This window comes from Fusarium keratoplasticum, chromosome 1, assembly GCF_025433545.1.
Source record: "Fusarium keratoplasticum isolate Fu6.1 chromosome 1, whole genome shotgun sequence".
NCBI classification, from domain to species: Eukaryota; Fungi; Ascomycota; class Sordariomycetes; order Hypocreales; family Nectriaceae; genus Fusarium; species Fusarium keratoplasticum.
In genome coordinates this window covers 1,663,041-1,679,871 of record NC_070529.1, presented here as the reverse complement: position 1 = coordinate 1,679,871, position 16,831 = coordinate 1,663,041, and the positions used below count along the sequence as shown (strand labels likewise).

Below are 16,831 nucleotides of genomic sequence, written 5' to 3'. Positions count from 1 at the left end.
ATACAGTTCGTTCTTTTGTAACGTCGCAAGCGCTTGCCCCAAACGGTCACCCGGGGTAAAGCAAGGAGAGGCAGGCACGGGCAGGTACCTATCCCGGTCACTCCAGGTCCCAGGTGACGTGGGTTCCGCCCAACCAGATTCGCTGCACGAGCTTGTGAGACCTTGTCTGTAAGAGATGATCATGGCCGCTGACGACATGCGTGCTTGCGTTTGTTTGTCTTTTTTCCCTGTTAATTTGTAACAAGGCTTGGAGATGTGATATGTTAAAAGCATTGAGCTTCCCCTGATTGAGCTGCAACAGTTTCCCCTCCAAAACACTCAACTTTTGCCCACCTGAACACTTACAATGGTATGAATTGTGTGAATGCGCCGTTTTGTCCCGAAGCTAGGTATTGACCAAGTGAAGGCTACCGCTGAAACCGTCGATCTGGGCCCTCCCCATCCTCCCAAGGAGGACGCCATTTCTGCCTTTGAGCAGCTTCTCCCAGAGCTCAAGAAGAACCTCATTCACCTTCGCCATGAGTACTCGAGTGAGTTGGTGAGCCTTGCAGTTGAAAACACACTCTGACCGTCTCTAGAGCACGAGACAGAGTACTTTGAAGCCGCCGTGAGTCTAGAGAGTCACGATAACATGAGCATAGCTGATTAGACAAAGAAACACCTCTCCGATCATGACCTCGCTGGCTTCGGCCCCGACAATTTCGAGTCGGTCCGCGTCGCTACGTCGGCCTACGGCATCCACCTCTTCGGCAAGCTCCGCATCCCCGCCTTGCCCGAAGACGGCCCCGCCTATCTTCACTTCCGCGCCTTCATCGGCGGCAGCGACGAGCCCGCCAAGCTTCACAGCATCCACACCGAGGAGCGCGACGACCCCAACGGCGGCAAGACGTTCCGCGCCATATTCACAAAGGACGACGAGCTCGAGTGGTTTGATACCTGAGAAATGAGAATTGGTCTTGTCTTTGTCGCAGCGTGGGTATGCCACGGCGCATCTGCCTCTTTTTACTCCTGAGCCCGAATCTATAGCTGCTGAATGAAAAATAATCGCCTTGCTTTTGCCATGTCCAACTTTGTATGTGCCTCTTACATGTCCTCCTCTCCCGCCAGGAGCTCGGCGTAATCGTCCACCGACGCGAACATGGGGAGATCCTTGAGCTGCCTGCGTCTCGACTTGGGCTTCTCGCTCTTGGCCTCCTTGACCTCGAATCCGTCCTCGTCCTCGCTGAGCATGGCTCCACCCATTTCGTCGTCAGATCCCTCAATGTCGACACTCATTTCGTCATCGTCCTCACCCATGTCGCTATCCAGAGAAAGAGCCGGCGAAGATCCTGCGTCAGAAGCCATATCCGAGTCGTCCAAGTCGAAACCAACATCCGAGCCCTCGTCATCAGGATCAACACCAGGCTGTGTCGACACCAGGGCCTTCCAGATCTCGTCTTCTTGCTCGTCATTCTCCTCACCATCACCCTCTGCCTGCGCCTTCTTCTTGGTCTCCCTAGACTCCCTGTCAACCTGCTGGAAGTACTCGTGGAAGAAGATATCCTCAGCAGCAACATCTTCCGCCTTCTTCTTCCAGAATGCGGCAGAGTTGACAGAAGGTGTAGCTGCCGCAGGTCCTCGGCTTCCCAGCCAAATATCGCCAAGATCCTTGGCAGCCCGCAGAGGCTGCATGATGGACACACCCTTGGAAGCGTCGGCTGCCTTGGGGTTGCGGTAGACAAACTTGTCTAGGAATCGGATGAGCGAGTGGCTGTCTAGATCAGGCTTCTGCGCCTTCTCATTTGGCGATACTATGGATGAGGCATAGAGTGTGACCGAAGGATGGTAGTGACCTTGGAGCGGGATAACCTCCCACAGGCAACTCTGGTTGGCGTTGCTATACTCCGGGTCTCGCTTTCGGCCATCGTACACGGGTCGCTCGCTTCCAGGCTTGTCGTCCAAGCTGGACTCCTCTGGCTCATCCAACAAAGTAGAGAGGTCAGGGAATGTTTCTCGCAGGTGACTAACAACATAGAGGAGGCCACATGTGAAGGCAGGCTGGTGCACGCCCGCAATCTGAACCATGCGCTTGGCAAAGGCCTTGACTCGGCGGCTGTCGACGTCGTTCTTGAGCGCACGGAGGAGTAGGTTCAGGTAGAGAGCCTGCTTCGACGAGGTAACCAGTCTTGGGTCCAGAAGAGACTCGTAAAGAGTCTTGTAGAATCTGTCGTTGGCGAGGTTTTTTGAAGATGAGATCTGCTGGATCAGGAGAAGGGCCTGGATGCCTGTGTTGAAGTTGGCCGAGTGGGCAATCTTGAAAAGTGTATCAAGGTGTGACTCCATACTGTTGCACTGTTAGCTATATTTCCATGTTACCGGTGTATTAGTTCAGAGGGACGTACGCAGCTTCGTTGCCAACCATGAAGGGGGATGCACGGTTGACACCAGTCAAAATGGCCGACACAAGCTTATCAGCTGCCTCCGTCTCGGGCTCCGTGGCCACGGGCTTATTGGGCTTGCCACCCCTCTTGCGAGGTCTCCTGGCCAACTTCTTCTTAATCGCTTCCTCATCCTCTGGCTCCTCGGCCGGTTTCGGTTCGGTAGGAGGAGCAATGCCCAGGCTTCCGGTCTTGAGGATAACGGTGAAGAGCTCGAAGTAGATGCGCATCAACGTTTCGGCGAGCGCAGGCTCCTTGGTGCCCAAAATGGTCTGGTTGAGAGTGTTGATGGCGTTGTACTTGGATCGGTGGTCCTGGGAAGGATGGAGAAGAATCTCCTGTTCGATTGTTCGCACAATGATTGGCTTCATGCCAGGATGGGAGTTCTGCATCTGAAGCAAGAGATATGATGCTCGGGAAGAGATCTTGCGATCTCGATCGCCGAGCTTATTAACCAGCAATCGAAGAAGGTTGGCCTCCTGTTCAGGCTTTTCCTTGAGAAGACCATAGACAAAGTCGAGGGCGCGAGTACGAGAATAATCAATCTCATCCGAGCACCAAGACTCAAGCAGTTGAATGATGCGGAAATATGTCTCCTTCAGCCAATCCTCGTAGATCCAAGCAATTAGGTGAGCAGATGTGATCTTGCCAGGCAAAGGCTTGTCGCTGGTCCAAGTCGCCGCAGGAGTTCGCTGCAGAGTGCCGAGCAAGCCAGGCTGAGTTTGAAAGGTACGAAGACGACGATCCGCAGGTAACAGAGTACCGGGACCAAGCAAATCGACAAGCGCGCCGATGGCACCAAGGGCTTGACCTCGGCTCTTCTTGGAGGCCAAGCTCATGAGAGCATCGAAGGCTCGGATGTTGTGAACAGGAGATTCTTGGACGGCGAGGGTGAGAGCCGAGACCTTGTCGGTAAGCGTACCCGAAGACATGATTGTCGACAAGAACTTGTGAGAAGACGAGGCAAAGACGCTGGTCCTGTACTTGGCGGCATCCTCCTCCAAAAGCTGTTGTGCGTACTGCTTCAAAGCCTCAATAGATCCCTTGAATGAGCTGGGCCCATCAGCGCTCGGTCCAGGCAGCTTTCGCAGCTCGGCGGCATGCCAGTCTGCCCTGGGCTCAAAAGCCTGTGTTACTGTTAGTCGTCAGAGACATCACTAACCTGGCGGGTCAACTTACCAGGTTGCCAACTTTTTTGGGGATGACATCTTTCGTCTCCTCCTCCTCTTCGTCCTCCTCAGACTCGTCCTCGTCCTCATCGCCCTCCTCTTCATCATCATCCTCGGCCTCCTCAGCCTCTTCCTCGTCGTCGCTTGCTTCGCTCACTTCTACCTCTTCGAAGCCGAGCTGCTTGGAAAACGCGGCGAGCTCATCCTTCAAGCTCTTGTCGACGGCCTTGGAATCCTGGACAAAAGCTTCATCTTCCGAATCAATGTCCTGGATGAGCTCCAGGTCACGCTCATCACCGCCCAGAGACTTGATTTCCTCCAGGAGAGTCTTGTTGTCGATCTTGGAGCCCTTCTTGTCGGAGGCTGAGCCCTCGGAGTTGCGCTGCCTCTTTTGGTGCTGGTCGCCTGCAGCCTTCGTTGGGGGCTGCTTGCGCTTGTGATCGTTGGAAGTCAGCTTCTTGTCAATTGAAGACGTCAGCTTGTCCAGGCTCTTCTCGTCCAGACCTGAGCCATTCAGCGAGCGTCTAGGGCCTTTGCCCTTCTTGGAGGGTTTGGCCATGGTGTTGAAGTTGGGTGAAGGTCTGAAAATCTCAGATGGAAATTCTCAGTGAGAATGCGACCAGAGCTCGAACTTTTTTTTTGGCGGTGCAGTTTTTCCAGTCGCGACCCACGTCACTGCGCTTAGCGCGTCTAACCGCGCTAATGCAAGCTACGGCTTCCAGCGGCAGAGCCCCACTGGTCTCCGGTAGACGGAAGCTCTTCCGATCCATCAAGCCTAAATAGCGATTCACCAACCACTTTGATCTGGCAATGGTAGTATAGGTTGGCTTTGAGGGCGAGGAAGTCTACAAGTCATGATTGCCCCGAGGTTGTTCCGCCTCAGTGGCACTGTCGCTCGCAGAAGCCAACTGAGCCTTCAACTGAGAGCTCTCTCGGTCTCGAGCGTAGCCAGAGCTAACCTCCCTCGCTCCACCCTATCGACGACATGGGTGCCCACTGGTGGTATGACGGCCAGTGATGAGGAGTGTCAGTGGTTCATTTCTAGCCTGGGAGTGATATCTGAGCTAATTGAGTTGTAGTTGGCCATGGAAAACTCATTCGAGGTGGATTTCTCCGTCAGGTATGTCCCAATCTACCTGGCCTATGAGGAGTGATCAGTTACTAATTCTGCCCTATAGGCTCACTCTGGTATCTTTCAACTACTTCCTATGGGCCTTCGCGTTCAGGACAAGATAGAAAAACTGCTTGACAAGCATATGCATTCAGTTGGTTTGTGACCTTTGCTGGTCGAGTCCCACCCATTGCTCACATGATTCTCTCAAGGGGCCTCCCGGTTATCTCTGTCAACCATTTCTTCAGAAGAGCTATGGAGAAAGAGCGATAGGCTAGATCGTGTTGCACCAGAGGTGAGAATACGAGGTTTCATCAAGTCGCATTGGCTAACTTTACAAGCTCTTTCGACTCGCCGATCGCAAAGAGGTGCCTCTTATTCTCTCTCCTACACACGAGGAGGAAATCACCACTCTCGTAGCCGGAACTCTCAAGTCATATAAGGACTTGCCCATACGGCTGTACCAAATTAGTTCGACAGCCTTCATTACTCTTCAACTTCCCAGCTAACCAAGTTCCAGCTCGGAAGTATCGAGATGAGCGTCGCCCCCGCCACGGTCTGCTACGCTCCCGAGAATTTCTAATGAAGGATCTGTACACCTTTGACCTAACAACAGCTGCTGCTATTGAAACATATCGTCTAGTGTCTGCGGCTTACCGTGCCTTCTTCGCAGAGCTCAAGCTGCCGTACCTTGTCGCCGAGGCCAGCTCAGGCGACATGGGAGGTGACCTTAGCCATGAGTACCATCTTCCTAGTGCTGTCGGCGAGGACACAGTTGTAAACTGCGACTCTTGCGGATACACTGCCAACGATGAGGTTGCGACGGCACGAGCGCCCTCTGCGAGTAAAGATGCGGTTGCGATTTCGGCCTCTGATATTCGTGTCTGGCGGGGTATCTCCAAGGACCGAAAGGTTCTTATCAACGCTTGGTACCCTCAGTCTTCCGAGGCATTCTCAGAGAGCGGTCTAAACCTCCATGCGGTCAAGTCGGCGGTTAGCGAGCTCGACACCAGCATCGATGACCCTCTCCCATTCTGGAGTAAGGCACTCGAGAGTGGGAAGCCAAAGGTTATTAATGTTGTCGATGCCAGGCTCGCGCCAACGTTTGAAAGCCTTCGGGGACAACTCCCTCTTATGCCCAAGACCCTCGAGTCTCGTGAGGTTGAGCATTCCACGGTTGGTGGCGCAGACTCGGCTGAAGCACTGAACCTGGTCCGCATCACTGATGGTGATGGCTGTCCTCAATGTGAGGAGGGGACTCTGAAGATCCATCGTGCCTTGGAGTGTGGTCATACATTCCACCTCGGGACTCGCTACTCGGTACCACTCGACGCATGCGTGTCTCTTCCGCAATCAGAACTCCCCAAGGTTGCCAAAGAGGAAGGCTTCACTCCAGGAAGCCGTGTGCCTGTTCAAATGGGATGCCACGGCGTTGGAGTATCAAGGATCTTTGGCGCCGTGGCTGAGATCCTCGCTGATGAGCGAGGACTGAACTGGCCCCGAGCCATTGCCCCGTTCGAGGTGGCTGTCATCCCAACACCCGGACTCGACAAGGAGTCGGTAGAGATTTATGACAATCTCGTGGCTGGAAGCAGCTCGCAGCCTGGCCTTGACGTTGTCCTCGATGACAGGAAGCAGTCATTTGGCTGGAAGATGAACGATGCTGACATGGTTGGCTATCCCGTCGTCGTGATCCTTGGCAAGGCTTTTAAGCAGGGCGGTCTTTGCGAGGTTCAGTGTAGACAACTCTCGGTCAAGGAGAATGTCAAACTTGAAGAGCTGCCTCGTTTCATCTCAGGTTTGCTAGATCAGCTGTAGCGAGAATGAGGATTTATCACGCATTGTAAATCTCATGTACAGTAGTTCATGTATCAAAACAAATAAAATGAATCAAATCATTTACCTCGTCACAACCTATATTTTTCATTGTCTGAGCAGCCGAGTGAGACACAGTTGTAAGGTTGGTGGTAAAGACATCCCCGTTAGTAGAATTGGCAACCCCACGTCACAATATTCATGAAGGCGAAAACTGGAGGGGCATCACGACAAGCAACTCACTCCCCTCCTCCGGCGACCACCTACCACGAACTATCCAGCGACGAGGCACCATGTCTGGAAAACAAGAGACGAGTACGTTTGCTTACAGTATTTGCGACCCTCCGTGACTCCCATCGCTAACCTCTGCGCGCGCAGTCAACCTCGACACGCTCGAGCCCCAGCAGCTCGCCCAGGTTAAGAAGCAGTTGGACGAGGAGCTCGAGCACCTGACGACGTCCTTCGCCCAGCTCCACGGCGCCCAGAACAAGTTCAAGGAGTGTCTGCGATGCGTGCAGGCCCGAGCTGCCGCCCCCAAAGGTGCGATTTCCTTGCTCCTAGCCGCTGCCTTTCGCGCCACCGCCCCCATCGCTCGAGCCCCCCGCGATCCGCCAACAGCCATATAGTCTAACATATTGCAGGGTCCAACTCTGTCCTGGTCCCCTTGACCAACTCGCTATACGTCCGTGGAGAGCTTTCTGATGCCGAGACTGTCCTGGTAGATGTCGGAACTGGCTTCTTGGTGGAAAAGGTGGGTGGTCTAGAGCCCACTATCAGGCCGAATCGCTGACTGATGGCCATGTAGAAACTCAAGTCCGCCGAAAAGTTTTACGAGGGCAAGGTTGAGGAGCTCGGAAACAACTTGAAGGATCTGGAAGTCATTGTGCAACGAAAGCAAACCAATGCACGGACGATTGAGGAGGGTATGTCTCACTACTGACAAGTTGTTTGCTCATTGCTAACATGGTGAACTAGTTCTGAGGCAAAAGATCATGGCTGCTCAAGGACAAGGTGACCAACAGCAAGCATGAAGCTCACAACAAAGCTAGCGAATCCTTTGTGACGCAGTAGAAAATAGATAGGATCTCGGGGAACGAGGAGCTCGTGGAGACGACACAGCCAGCAAGGCCAGTCGATGCCTTCCGATGCACGCTACTGCGAAGCGGCACTGGCATCTGCTCTGCTCAAAAGAGCCTGGACCTCCAGGATGACCCGGCAGAAACCTCCGAGCCTCGACTTGAGATCATGGCCCTCATCCGTCCAAATGTTCTCCAATCCTTCACCCCAAACCTTCCGTCCTCCGCTCATGTGGTTGACACTCTCCTCCCAATGAGGCGCGTACAATTCAACACTCCATGTAACCTCGGGTCCTCCTGCTGCGCGAAACCCATTCACAGTCTTGGTGACACTGATCTCAAGCATATACGAGCTGTCTTTGTATGGAAATCTCGCCGAAGATTTGACCCGGATCTGTTTGATTTCATCTTCAAGGGCCGCAAGTTTGGCCGTATTGACAGTTGGGACTGTGAGAAGAGTTTCTTTGTTGACTTTTGCAGTCAGGCAAACTTTCTGGGCGAGGTCCTTGAAACCGGTTGCAACGTCCACCTTGTCCCAGGCATCGACTCTAAAGTTCCAGTCGTATACCCTACATAGCAAGGCGCGTCAGATCATACGTACGTCTCAGATGTAGAGAACTTACATGTCAGGAGCAACTACCGTCCAGTTCAGACGCCCCCAGACCTCGGGTCTAGTTGCTCGGACCATGGAAAGCTTCATGTTCTGCCCGGGGATGCAGTTTGCGTTTGCCTTGATTTCCTGGTCCTCAGTGACAACAGTGAACTCGCAGGTTCGCTCAACATCCTTAAGGGCTCTGCAAACATGCTGCTCTGGTTTGACGAGGAACTGGAGAATCTTCTCCGCCTTCTCAGCGTTTGGCAGTCTTGCCGAGGTTAGATATGATTGTTAGATGGAAAGATTTGGTAGATTGCATACCTGGGCTCGAAACTGGCACCACCACGGACAGAGTACATGTCCATGAGCTTGGTAAAATTGCCAATGCTAACTTCGTCTTCAGATCCTTTCTTCTTCTTTCCGATGATCAGGTGGCCAAAGTTGATACGAAATGTCATATTCTTGCTGACCCCCATCAAGCCCTCGGCTGAGATTGCCATATCAGAGGCAAGCTGGGGTAGATGGTCATTCATGGACAACATGTTGCTGACCAAAGATGGGCTAGGGGAGAGAAAGGCTGGTCGTTTCCCAAGCTTGACTGATATCATGTCACTGATGATAGCGTTGGTTGGTCTTTGGACCAAGAAGCGAACAGAAGCATGTTCATTGGAGAGGCGCATATCTCGAAGGGCCCAGTTGATAGCCCGAAGCGCCTCTTGGAGGCGACCGACGGATTCGCAACGAAGGTCAAGCACGTTGGGCTTCACACGGGTAATGTAGACCCCATATTGCCTGCGAATACCGTCGAGGGCTCCCGGTTCATCCAGTTCCGGGGGGAGCAAATGTTTCCCAGGGATAACATGTGTCAACTTGGTGTCCAGGTCAGTGCTATGTGCCAGGATGGGTTATCATATTTACCTGGATGAGGTGCTTGTCGGCGGGCGCGGGGCCCAGAAATTCATCATACTCAGCCTGACGGGCTTGATTTCCCCAAGTTTGGAAGATGGACTTGGCAGTGGGCATATGGTCGCCCTTGGTGTTTGCGAAAGAATTATGCTTTGCAGCCCTGGGAGCGAGAGCCATGCCCGGCCTGAAGCCTCCTTTTCCCTTTCCGATCTCTCCTGGCATGGTGGCTTCCTTTCGCCAAGTTGAACAATGTCGAATGAGAGAGGCGAGTGGGAAGAGGCGAAGAGAAACCGGTGGGGGGGCCTCAAAGGCTTGTAGTGTTGTTGTTGTGTTGAGTTATGTTGACAGTGAGTACGAGAGAGGGGGAGAAGTCCCTGGGGAATAAGGTCGAATCCTTAGGCAAACATTTTCCTAAAATGTTGGTCACTGAATAATTGAAGCTCCGCATGTTTAGGAAGGTAGGCAAGAAAAATAGGGAGGCCCATAGCTCCTTCCTGTTTGCAGTTCAGCGCCTGTGTAGGCAGGTTCGCATCCATGCCCCCTGTGTCGTGTCAATGGTCGGGTACCTGCAGCTTCCCGTCTTGGGTCTTGAATCCGTGAATGAGAAGAGCTCAAAAGGATACAAACATTGAAAAGGCAATAAAATATCATGTTGAAAATTACTATGTGCAATCAAATACCATCGTTTGTCCGTTCCGGGGGAGTTCGAGGTCAGGGGTAACACTGGATTGGTGCATGAGTGCGTTCGCACAAACCGGGGCATTGTACGACCTCCCACGACTTCCACCTTCCACTTTCCACAACCATAACGACAATGGCATTTATCATGCAAAGAATCGAACAAAAGCCAGGCAACAAACATCTCAACCTTCTGTCCTCCTCCCAAGAACCCAGCCTTCGTCGCCAGGCATTCTCACACCCCCAAAGAAAGGAATTGGTGGTTTCTCGCGAGTGCTCTCGCACGACACTCCTCAATCGATCCATGATATCACCCTAGGGCAACTTTGTCAACTAGTTAACCTATACATCGTTAGCTGCTCAACTCAAAAGTCGAGGGGCGGCCAAGTCATGATGACGGGGCCATCATCGTTGTCATCCCAGTCCTTTCGCCACACGTTGGAAGGCTTCCAGACCTCCTGACGTGCCAGGAGAAGGGCAGAAAGATCAACGCTGGCCGGCGCCTCGGGCGTATTCTGGACATGGCTCACCTTGACAATGTTTCCAGCATTGAGAGAGTCCCGGAAAGAAGGCTGCTTGCGGATGGTGCGGATGGTGCGGTTGGGAAGGGCTTCGGCAGGAAGACCAAGATGGTTCGAGATCTTCTTTGCGCCATAGTTGATGGCAATGGGCACGTGCTTGTTGGCTATGTTCTTGGCAGCGTTCAGAACCGTGGGGCCAAGCTTCTGCACGCCAGTCTTGATGAAGTCGATGATGCCCTCGGTCTCGCCACTGTTGTTGTGCGTGACCTGCAGGCGCTCCAGCTTCTCGCGGGGAAGGGTCATCAAGGCCTGGAGCGCCGTGTCTGCCATCAAGGCGCGCTTGAGGAGAATCCGGGTCGCCTCTTCGTTGGGACTGACGCTGTCTGACATGGACTCGCTGCGGAGCAAACCCCCAGCGATCCGACAACACCTGAAAGGGCACCACTGGCCACTTTACCAACGATGGGGACCGCAGCCTTGCCCACGGTGCTGATGGCAGATCCAAGCCAGCCCCAGCCTCCCTCTGCGTCGGCGAGCGGGCGGGTCGGTCCATACATAGCCTGGACAAAGGCAGCTTCGGCACCGCCAGCCTCATGGATCGAAATACCAAGGTCGCGGCGCTCGGGAAGCAGAGTGCTTTCCTGGCCCTGGCGAGTGGTACCAGTGGTGGCCCTTTCCAGTCGATGAGAGGCAATGTCCAGAGCACACTCTGTGAGGCCTGGGGTAAGCACAGGAGCCAAGGCATCAACGTTGGGAGCACTGGTCGACCAGATATCCTTCATCTTCTTGATGACTTCCCCATGCTCAGGGGACTCGTTGGCCGACAGGATCGCCTCAAGGGCTGCTTCGGCAACCAATGCCCGAGCAGCAATGGCATCATCATCGCCAGGAATTCCAGCCATGCCACTCTCAGACTGCATACTCTCTCTGGTGAGTTTCCCGAGGAAATGCCCAGCTGCCATGCCGGCGAGCGAACCCATAGGCCCAAGCAGAGAGGAGGCGATGGGAAGAACTGAAGAACCCACTCCCGCTACTGTCCTGAGGATCTGCATGAACTCTGCTTGGTCACCAGAGAAACACTGCTTCGGTTCTGGCCACTGGTCGCTCTCCCGTTCAAGTCTTTGCCAGAGCTAATGTTGCCGAAGCCGCTGCTGTTGAAGCCAGTGTTGTTGAAGCCAGTGCTGGTGAAGCCGTTGTTGTTCGATCCAGCACTGGCATAGCCGCCCTTGTCGAGACCGCTGGCGAGACTGCCGTTCAGACTCGTGCCCGAGGAAGAGTTGCCGTTGGCCTGGCAGTCAATCGACTTGATATTGGCAGCAGTTCCGAACGCTTGCTGACCGATGTTGAACAGGGCAATGAAGGCATCATAGTTGTTTCCGTACACACCACCGATGGCGTTGCCCGAGTTGCTCTTCTGGCCACCACCACCATAGCAGTGTGTACCGATGCTGGTAAATCGTCCACGAGCTTTGCGCAGGATCGGGGCGCCGGATTGGCCTAGTTGCGAGATTAGAACCAAGTGGATACATATTCAAAGCGGAACAAGGACATACCTCCAAAGGTAGAGACTCGATACTCAACCATGTTGCCAGGGCTGGCAGCCAAGTCGAAGTCGGTCTTTGCGAACTCCTCGTACATCTGGGCACCCTTCTCATCTTCACCATCAGCATCCCTGAGGGACTTGTCGCCAGGATAGCCAACAACACCGAGGACGATGCCCTAGCCCGAAGGGGGCGTCTTGGTGAAATTGAAGGTGCGGAGGTTTCCAGTGAATGGGCGGTCGACCTGGATGAAAGCAACGTCGCGGCTTCGGTTGTTGGGCGACTCGATCCACTCAGCCGTGGAGATGACATTGAGGCCATACCGAGCCTGGACAGCCGAGGTCTTGACAGAGTCACGGCCGTTGTAGCCGATGTAGCACTTGATCTGGTCGGCAGGGCCATATCGGTATCCATGGTCGTAGACGACGTGTCCAGCAGTGACAAGAAGATCCGGGCGAATCAGCCAACCGGTGCCGATCATCCAAACGGCGCGGCCAGTAGTTCTGTCATTGAACCTGGACTGGATCTTGACGATGGCTGTTGTTGGCTGTCCGCAAAGGCGCGTCTTCAAGCGAGGAATGAACTTGACTCAGGGGCACTTACAGCGGTACTTGCCACCCTGTTGGAGATCGCCATGATCAACCAAGACACGCTCGTCCTCTCCTATGATGGATTCGGCGTCCTTGCTTCCATCATCCGGGAGCTTGACCGACTCTGCGGGATGAGACGAGGTGGGAAGATCAAGCTTCCAGGCCGCAGCACGGCTGGGGAAAGCGATACCAAAGTTGGAAGACATGTTGAAAAGATGAAGATGAGTTTGAGACTGAAGTGTCTTTGGAAGTGCTCAGAAGTTGTTTTTGCTTGGGAAATTGTGTTTGTGTTTGTGTTGAGGAAAGGGACAATGTTGAGGAGGGCAGCTCGCCACTTTATATTTTGCGATTTCCTCTTATCCGCGCAATGTTTTCCCCTTCAACACTCTTTCTTTCATCATATCATCCTTCATAATCTTCCTGTTGGGTCCCTACAGGCCTCCAGAGCTCACAAACCGGGCAAAGATGCTCCGACAAGCCTCATACGCACGAGTGGTTTTCTGAACGCCAACCCCAGCTCAGATCGAGTCGGCGGCAAACTGCGAATGGCATCACATCAGCTAGCCACTGTTTCCTCATTCTTCTTTTGGCGAGACAGCATGAAAAGCTATTCCGAACAAGGAGATTCTTCCGGCAAAAGTGTCATCACCTGGGCTGAAGGAGGGGGGCTGGCGGCAATTCAAAGCGCATCTTTGAAGATCGAGACTCTTGTTCTTGAACAGTTGACGAGTTTTGAGTAAGACATGGCCAGTTGAGAGTCGATAGTTTCTCGTCGATCTCGTCGATCTCGTCGAGCCGATTCTTGGTGTATAGAGGTGCCTGCCTCGATGAGCGGCAAAGTGCAGGTGGAGAGACACGAGTTGCTAGTCTGGTTTATCATGCAGTGAGGGATCGCGAGTCACAGTCATTAAGGCTTCAGCTCGCCAGTGGCAGCCCAAAGAGGTCAAGATGGTTGTCATCTCCACAGTTTTATCCTATCTCAGTGTAAGCAGGTGGTTGAAGAGGGAGATAGATAGAGTGGGAGTGGCACACTTGATGAATCTGTTTGTAATGATAACCAATTCAGGTCAACGCCGAGAAGACTCCGTATCGACTCAGTTGCCTGTCAGTTGTGATTGATTCAACCATTATGCGTATTGGGCGGCAGGCTATGATATTGCGCCCACTGAGCCATCCAGATACAGACCCAAGGCGTTAAATAAACTACACCTGGAGCAGCTGAGCAACATAGGACCAGGCTGTCACAGGAGTAACCGTCTAAGCTATAGTTGATGTCATAACCGTCAACCCGCAGCAACCGATTCTGCAGCAAAAGTTACCCGGGACCTGTTCCAGCTGCATCCCCATAGCCATGCGTTCTGAGATCATGTCTCGAGGCGTGTCTAACCCTCCAGCAACGCTACCTTGTGGCACCGTGGGGGACTTGCTCTTCTCAGCTGCGGTAGGCCAGCCACTATTAACCTCCTGGGAGTGATCTAGACGGGGATCTGCCCTATACGGCCCAGATGGCTGAGACGTGTGGTGGATATAGGCGTGATGCGGGGGACGGGCCGTCAGTGGCATTAAAGGGGAGATGGGTCTAGAATCGCAATAGTCATGCTTGGCTGCAGGTACGACATGCAGTTCCTGAGATGCAGCATATTCGATGAAGCAGGCTCTGGGAGTGACTTTTTGTGCCTTGCATTCAAGTACCTTTTGATGCGTTGCATAAAGTCTGGCTGCACTGCATGTAAACGGTTTGGGCTTGGCAGAGGCGTGGAATTAGAGGTTCGGCTGGCTTCGATGTGGTAATTGCAATTATACAAGAGCACAAGAGGCATAAGCCGATACATAGAGGTCAAGAGACATTGTTAAGCGACATTCTAAGGACCTAAGGGTGCTTGATAGCCTGGGTCGAGAAAGGGGAGCAAGTCGACTGAAGTTATAGAGCTATTGCATAACTGCAAACCCCCGGTACGTGCATATCCCATAGCAACCGCCTTCTCTATCTCGTCGCGTCTCCCACGACGCGTAAATCGTCTCGACTGCGCTCATCACCAGCAACGACACAAAAATGGCCCCCGTCAGTTCAGCCAAGCGCCAATTACCGGGCGCATCCCAAAACGACTTTGAAGATGAACTCGCCGGCGACGAACCCTCGTGGGAATGGATCTACAACACCAGCCCGACGGCCGAGAGGAGCGACGAGCCCCAGAGCGACCGAAAGCGCAGGAAAGTCACGGGGGACAAGATTGTCGGGGCAAAGATTGGCAGGTTCGAGTGTCGGATCGGTGACATCGTCATGCTCAAGGCTGACGGGTCCAATGAGGCCTGGGTCGCCTTGATCTGCGAGTTTGTCGAGGATGATGGTGAGGGAGAGAAGGCGGCCAACTTTATGTGGTTTTCCAGCGAAAAGGAGATTCGGAATAAGGATAAGAAGCGGTCCGACTACTACTGGGTAATTCTTGACGTTATTTTGGCATGGGTGTTTCTCTAACAACTCCTAGAACGAACTCTACATCTCTCCATCATGGGATATAAACCCCCTGGCCTCGATTAACGGCAAGGCCAAAGTTACATCCCTCGACTCCTTCCTCTCCAAGTACCCCCAAGGCCGTATTCCTCGAAACAACCCGGAGTATGGCAAGACGTTTGTCTGCCGGCGAGGCTGCAATACCCGAACGGCGACGTACACGGACGAGTTCATCTGGGAGGAGGTTTACCGTGGCGAGGATGACTTGTTCACCATGATGGACATGATCAAGAACGGCACCAAGGCCACTCGTCGTCGTAGAAAGGCGAGAAGTCCTTCCCCGGCGGATACTACGTATCACCCACCACAGACTCCAACCAAGACCGGACGAGGTTCGACAGTGGCTACGCCGACTTCTCGGAGAAGCCAAATTGAACCCGGCTCCCGTACCAAGAGGTTCGTTAACGAGAAAATATCCACTTACAGCCATCCTTTTTACTGATTGAGAATAGGAGTACAAGCAAGAGACTTGAATTCACACCGCTGGCGACTCGCAGGCTGTCGCCAAGCCAAGTTGAGAACTCGCCATTTCAAATAGCTCGCTCACGTCTACACGTCTCCTCTGTTCCTACAAGCCTCCCCTGTCGAGAGGGAGAGTTCTCGCTTGTGTACTCTCACCTCGAAGCCGCCATCTCAGACGGCACTGGTAACTGTATCTACATCTCGGGCACACCAGGAACAGGCAAGACGGCAACAGTACGCGAGGTCATCTCTCGACTGGAGGAAGCTGTTGGCGCAGACGAGCTCGATGACTTTATCTTTGTCGAGATCAATGGCATGAAGATCACGGATCCTCATCAGTCATATACCCTTCTTTGGGAGGCCCTCAAGGGTCAGCGAGCCAGCCCAGCTCAGTCTCTGGACCTCTTGGAACGAGAGTTCAGCAACCCCAGTCCACGTCGTATCCCTTGCGTGGTGCTTATGGACGAGCTTGATCAGCTGGTGACCAAGAACCAGGCTGTCATGTACAACTTTTTCAACTGGCCAACCTTGCGACATAGTCGTCTTATTGTTCTTGCAGTTGCCAACACCATGGATCTGCCAGAGCGAACTCTGAGCAACAAGATCAGCAGTCGTCTAGGTATATCATCTATTTGCTACATCCTTTGAGGCTATTCACTGACATGATCTAGGTCTCACACGAATCACATTCCCCGGTTACAACCACGAACAACTCATGAAGATTATTCAGTCACGATTAGAAGGAGTCCCTGGAAACATTGTAGACCCCGACGCCATTCAATTTGCTAGTCGCAAGGTTGCTGCAGTCAGCGGTGACGCCCGAAGAGCTCTCGATATCTGCCGTCGAGCAGTCGAGCTTGCTGAGGCAGATGCCCCTGGCGATCCCACTACCCCCAGCAAGCGAGAGCGATTGGCAGAGTCCCAAGGCCAGCCAAGGGGCGTTGGGCGTGTCACTATCGCCACTATTAAAAAGGCCATCAACGAGGCCACCACAAATCCCGTCCAGCAACACCTTCGCAGTCTCCCACTCATGTCCAAACTCCTCATGGCCGCTCTTATGATGCGCATCCGAAGAACAGGTCTCGCCGAGACGACGTTTGGCGAGACTCTGGATGAGATACACAGAGCAAGCCTCCGAGCTCCGTCTGCGCTCCCAGGCGTGGCGGCGGTTCTCAACAACGGCCTCAAGGGCACGCAGACAGGGGCTATGCGCCCCATGACCAGGCCTGGCCACATCCACACGGCGGCGCTCGAGCTGGTAGCAGCTGGTCTGATCAACCTCGAGGCGCAGCGCGCGGAGCGGTCGAGTAAGCTACGCCTGTCAATTGCAGACGACGAAGTGAAGATGGCCCTTCGCGATGACGGGGATCTGAAAGCATTGGGTATCGGCGTATAATAGATGTAATAATAGAGCCCAGCGAGGGCGTCCCAGGACACA

General features: G+C 53.5%; 7 protein-coding genes across 7 annotated transcripts; 4 read left to right on the top strand and 3 right to left on the bottom strand.

Annotated features, from left to right (window-relative positions):
- Nucleotides 1–346: 346 nt before the first annotated feature.
- Nucleotides 347–940, top strand: NCS57_00050200 (uncharacterized protein; the record flags this gene model as incomplete). Its single annotated transcript, XM_053050588.1, has 4 exons — nt 347–349; nt 407–530; nt 579–607; nt 656–940. The coding sequence occupies 4 exons, from the start codon at nt 347–349 to the stop codon at nt 938–940; spliced, it is 441 nt and encodes a 146-aa protein (XP_052919103.1).
- A 143-nt stretch (nt 941–1,083) lies between these two features.
- On the bottom strand, nt 1,084–4,145 carry NCS57_00050100 (CBF domain-containing protein; the record flags this gene model as incomplete). The annotated part of the gene is made up of 3 exons (XM_053050587.1): nt 1,084–2,323; nt 2,382–3,544; nt 3,597–4,145. The coding sequence occupies 3 exons, from the start codon at nt 4,143–4,145 to the stop codon at nt 1,084–1,086; spliced, it is 2,952 nt and encodes a 983-aa protein (XP_052919102.1).
- Nucleotides 4,146–4,440: 295 nt separating this feature from the next.
- Nucleotides 4,441–6,515, top strand: NCS57_00050000 (Proline--tRNA ligase; the record flags this gene model as incomplete). The annotated part of the gene is made up of 6 exons (XM_053050586.1): nt 4,441–4,612; nt 4,666–4,706; nt 4,765–4,855; nt 4,910–4,992; nt 5,039–5,168; nt 5,218–6,515. 6 exons carry the CDS (start codon nt 4,441–4,443, stop codon nt 6,513–6,515), a joined length of 1,815 nt encoding a protein of 604 aa, XP_052919101.1.
- Nucleotides 6,516–6,805: 290 nt separating this feature from the next.
- On the top strand, nt 6,806–7,543 carry NCS57_00049900 (uncharacterized protein; the record flags this gene model as incomplete). Its single annotated transcript, XM_053050585.1, has 5 exons — nt 6,806–6,827; nt 6,891–7,052; nt 7,154–7,263; nt 7,318–7,435; nt 7,488–7,543. The coding sequence occupies 5 exons, from the start codon at nt 6,806–6,808 to the stop codon at nt 7,541–7,543; spliced, it is 468 nt and encodes a 155-aa protein (XP_052919100.1).
- A 121-nt stretch (nt 7,544–7,664) lies between these two features.
- NCS57_00049800 (uncharacterized protein) lies at nt 7,665–9,311 on the bottom strand (the record flags this gene model as incomplete). The annotated part of the gene is made up of 4 exons (XM_053050584.1): nt 7,665–8,157; nt 8,212–8,451; nt 8,505–9,052; nt 9,102–9,311. The coding sequence occupies 4 exons, from the start codon at nt 9,309–9,311 to the stop codon at nt 7,665–7,667; spliced, it is 1,491 nt and encodes a 496-aa protein (XP_052919099.1).
- Nucleotides 9,312–10,132: 821 nt separating this feature from the next.
- On the bottom strand, nt 10,133–12,625 carry NCS57_00049700 (Serine protease; the record flags this gene model as incomplete). Its single annotated transcript, XM_053050583.1, has 6 exons — nt 10,133–10,671; nt 10,719–11,300; nt 11,345–11,785; nt 11,842–12,007; nt 12,074–12,366; nt 12,433–12,625. The coding sequence occupies 6 exons, from the start codon at nt 12,623–12,625 to the stop codon at nt 10,133–10,135; spliced, it is 2,214 nt and encodes a 737-aa protein (XP_052919098.1).
- A 1,847-nt stretch (nt 12,626–14,472) lies between these two features.
- NCS57_00049600 (Origin recognition complex subunit 1) lies at nt 14,473–16,789 on the top strand (the record flags this gene model as incomplete). Its single annotated transcript, XM_053050582.1, has 4 exons — nt 14,473–14,856; nt 14,906–15,327; nt 15,384–16,012; nt 16,065–16,789. The coding sequence occupies 4 exons, from the start codon at nt 14,473–14,475 to the stop codon at nt 16,787–16,789; spliced, it is 2,160 nt and encodes a 719-aa protein (XP_052919097.1).
- Between the last annotated feature and the right edge of the window lie 42 nt (nt 16,790–16,831).